The sequence below is a fragment of the Urtica dioica genome, chromosome 9, assembly GCF_054948205.1.
Source record: "Urtica dioica subsp. dioica isolate 48M chromosome 9, U.dioica_male_clone48M_v1_H2, whole genome shotgun sequence".
Taxonomy (NCBI): domain Eukaryota; kingdom Viridiplantae; phylum Streptophyta; class Magnoliopsida; order Rosales; family Urticaceae; genus Urtica; species Urtica dioica.
Window position 1 is genome coordinate 14914795 of NC_142764.1, and position 3828 is coordinate 14918622.

At 32.7% G+C, this 3828-nt stretch overlaps 1 protein-coding gene across 1 annotated transcript; it reads right to left on the minus strand.

The window, feature by feature from the left end:
• Positions 1–1746: 1746 nt before the first annotated feature.
• LOC149385198 (protein FAR1-RELATED SEQUENCE 6-like) lies at positions 1747–3048 on the minus strand. The gene is made up of 5 exons (XM_089626270.1): positions 3012–3048; positions 2856–2940; positions 2651–2789; positions 2326–2422; positions 1747–2180 (listed from the first exon to the last, which is right to left on the minus strand). The coding sequence occupies exons 1-5, from the start codon at positions 3046–3048 to the stop codon at positions 1747–1749; spliced, it is 792 nt and encodes a 263-aa protein (XP_089482396.1).
• Positions 3049–3828: the final 780 nt, after the last annotated feature.

The window sequence follows — 3828 nt, forward strand, 5'->3', positions numbered from 1 at the left end:
AGAAAAGTGCACCGAGGATTGGAGAGCGAAGTGCCATATACTTGGTGTTTCACGGGTCTTATCTTTAGGCGAGCTAGACTAATGCGCCGAGGAATAGAGCGTTGTTCCTACACTAGAGGGACGTGTCGTGGTTCTATGAGTCACGTGGTCGACGATCTTGACTTCATGGACCTAGCTGTGGTTATCATTTTTTGGCTTGCGCCTTTAGATTGGGCCCTTGTTTTTTTTTAAGTAGGGATGTCGTTTTTATAGGATAAAAGCATGGCATGTGTTAATATATGACTATGTTAAATACTTTAGTTTTGAAATTTATGTCTTCTCGTGGTAAATTTGTAAAAGAAAATAATAAATGTTCAAAACGGTTTAAACTGGTCCAAATCGTATCGTATTGATCTAAAGCGTTTTAGTCTTGTTTGGTTTACATATTAAACCGCGTGATTCTATCTGAAAAAATTGAAAATATTTAAGATAGTCTAATTTGATTTGGAGACTAATTTTAGACTGAACCGGACTACCATGTAAACATTCACTTAGCTCGTGTAACCCTGTGAACCAAGTCAAGTTTTGTTTAGAAGTGGTATTATTGGTCAAGATTACATGCATATTCTACAACTCATGGGGGATCGAACTCAGGATCTCACGATGGAAATATGTGTGGAATTACCACTAAACTAAGTTAGGAACCACCACTTGAACCAAGTCAAGTTATAAGCTGAGACTCAGTAGTACTTGGTCTCGGCATATGAATAAAAGCTAGTTTATAAAAGGGGGTTAGGCAAATAGCCCATTCAAGCCTCTTACATTAAAATTTTAGACAAATTATTTAAAAAAAAATTAAGAAAGTTGTCAAAACTAAGACATGTGGCATACATCATATAATATAGACATAGGCATACGTTGAGCTATTATTTTAATTATTTGAATAGTTTGATTATATTTTAATGGAGGGTAACTATTTAATTAGTTGAAAGAGTTTCTTATTTATGAACATAAATAGGCGCCGAACAAACCCCAAAAAAAAAAAAAAAGTACTCTCTAAAGCAACCGCCCACAGGTTGCTTTAGATTGATTGTGTTATATGGTCTAAAGAGGCTCAAGCCAAGGCCTTCAAACCAAGTGCTTCAAACTAAAGTGGTTTTGTTTTTACAAACAAAACATTGTTATCAAAATTTCAAATAGAAATTACATTATTTTTAAGGGAAAAGAAACTACATATGTGTATTGCATAAAAAAAAGGAATTGCATCATTATTATCTCATAATTATTACTCCATCGATCTCTTGTTTTATTTTGTTATATTTCTGTTATATAAAAGGGATATCACTCCCTCAAAAAAAAAAAAAAAAAAAAAAAAGGGATATCAATAAGGTTGGATTAGCAAGGTTTTTTTTTATATAGAGAACAAAAGTTTTGTTCCGACTTTTCAGTGACTTTATAGTTGAACCGAATTAAAATAAATGCGAAAGGATACAATTTTATTAGATAAAACTGTAGAACTTAATACATTGTCTGACATTAATTCATACTTAATTATTAGAAAAATAACATAAAAATCGATTAATTTATTTTCCCTTAAAAAAACTTTAATCATACAAGAATTTGTTACGGCTAATCATTTCATTGGCTCCTTTTATGATTCTAACCCAAATTTCATTTTATTTTAAAAAAAAATAGTTCACAAGCCCGCCGTATGTTAAATTAACTAAAGACTTAATTAAATTAGAAAAATTTGTTGCAATTAGTCAATCATCTATAGAAAAGTGGCTGAATGTATGTTTTACCAAATTTTGCCTTCACATTACACCAAAGATGTTGCATGCATATAGCAAATTTCGCCTCCGGGAATACATTGCCAACTGCCTTGTAAATTGACTTGTGCCTATCCGAAACAAATACCAAGTCTTTTCGAACACCATAAACAATTCGAAGATGATTCATAAACCAAGACCAAGATTTGTCATTCTCGGAATCCACAATACTAAAGGCTAATGGAAACAAGTGATTATCACCATCTAGAGCAGTGGCCAAAAGTAATGTACCATAAGATTTGCCTTTCAGGAAAGTACCATCAACAGATATTACTGGGCGGCAAAATTGAAATCCGTGAACAGAAGCTCCAAATGCCAAAAAGAAATACCTAAATGTCCCATCAGATTCAATCTCGGTCACAGTATAAGACCCTGCAAAACATAACAAAAAAAGTATGTAAATAAGTCATTGATTTACAACAAGTTTAGTAAATAACCAAACAAAGACGTATCCATATTGTAAAAGTATATAGTATTTACAGACAACATTAATAGTAAATAAGCTGTAAATAAAAACCTGGATTCTTCTCTTTGATCATTTCACCAACTATTGGTAAATGACTATATGACTCCTCAAAATCACCACGAAGATCCCTCAAAGCTTCTTTACGACCCTTCCATGCACGAAAATATGTTACCTCCACATTAAATCGAGTCCTCATAATTTCAGCCACTCCTGAAGGTGTAATTTGATTTGCCAATGGGCCACGAAAATCATCTTTGACACATTTGCTAATAAGTACAGACGATGCATGTTTATTCTTGTGCACAACAGATTTACCATAACAAGTATGTTTTTTAACATATGACCTTATGACCCATAATCCAGAATTCTTGCATACCGACGCATTTAACTTCCAGCCACACTGCATATCCGAACAACCAATACTATAACGCGTTTTACTGGATCTCAACACCTTGAATTCAAAATTGTTGCGAACTGCGGTCATGCCAATAGCCATTTGAAGAACATCTTTGCGTCTAAATACGTTATTAACATTAATATCAAAATTCATAGGAAAATTCCTCAAATCCGGTTCATCATACAAAACAATATCTGCCGGAGGTTCTTCATGACTAGCTGCGACAACTGCTTTCGACGATTCATTGCACTGATACTCAAATAAGTTCACTGAAAACAGGGTAAACGTGCATGAGAAATCAGTTATCAAAACTGCATAAATATATAAAAAAAACCCATACCTGAATCGATTAAAGAAAACGACGACCATTCATCCATGCTTTTGGAGATTTATTTTCAGGGACTAAATTTTTTTTCAAAACGTTGAAACCTGGAAAATAAAAGTTGAACGTCTATTGGCGGCCAAATTAATTTGAATAAGCGTTCACAAATAACAACTGAATATATTTTCAATAAAAAGAATAATTATTAACAGATATCCAGGATATTTTTTGTATCAAAATTGGAAACTAATCGCCTAATATGATGCGTTCATATTAACTGCTTCAACGTAATCAAAATTATGCGATCAGAATAGTTGAAACCTGGAAAATAAAAGTTGAACGTCTATTGGCGGCCAAATTAATTTGAATTAGCGTTCAAAAATAACAACTGAATATATTTTCAATAAACAGAATAATTATTAACAGATATCCAGGATATTTTTTGTATCAAAATTGGAAACTAATCGCCTAATATGATGCGTTCATATTAACTGCATCCACGTAATCAAATTATGTGATCAGAGTAACTGCTTCCATGTTTTCAGTAACTGCATCCAAGATCATAATAACTGCAGCCACGTTTTCCATAAATTCGGGATTTTGATTATTGAATAATTAAAAGTTGCCGAAGTTTTTTTCAAAATTCAAACTAAAAAACTGCCTAAAAAAGAATTACGTAATCGGTCAACCAAGGGCAAATGAGTAAAAAATTCTTCTTAAATGAGTTGCCACGTAATCACTGAGGCTATTTACGGATTATTAACGAAAAGTTGGCTACTTTTAAATTGGACGAGTTTCAGTGGCTTATACAGCCAATTTTTTGTTATAACATTCT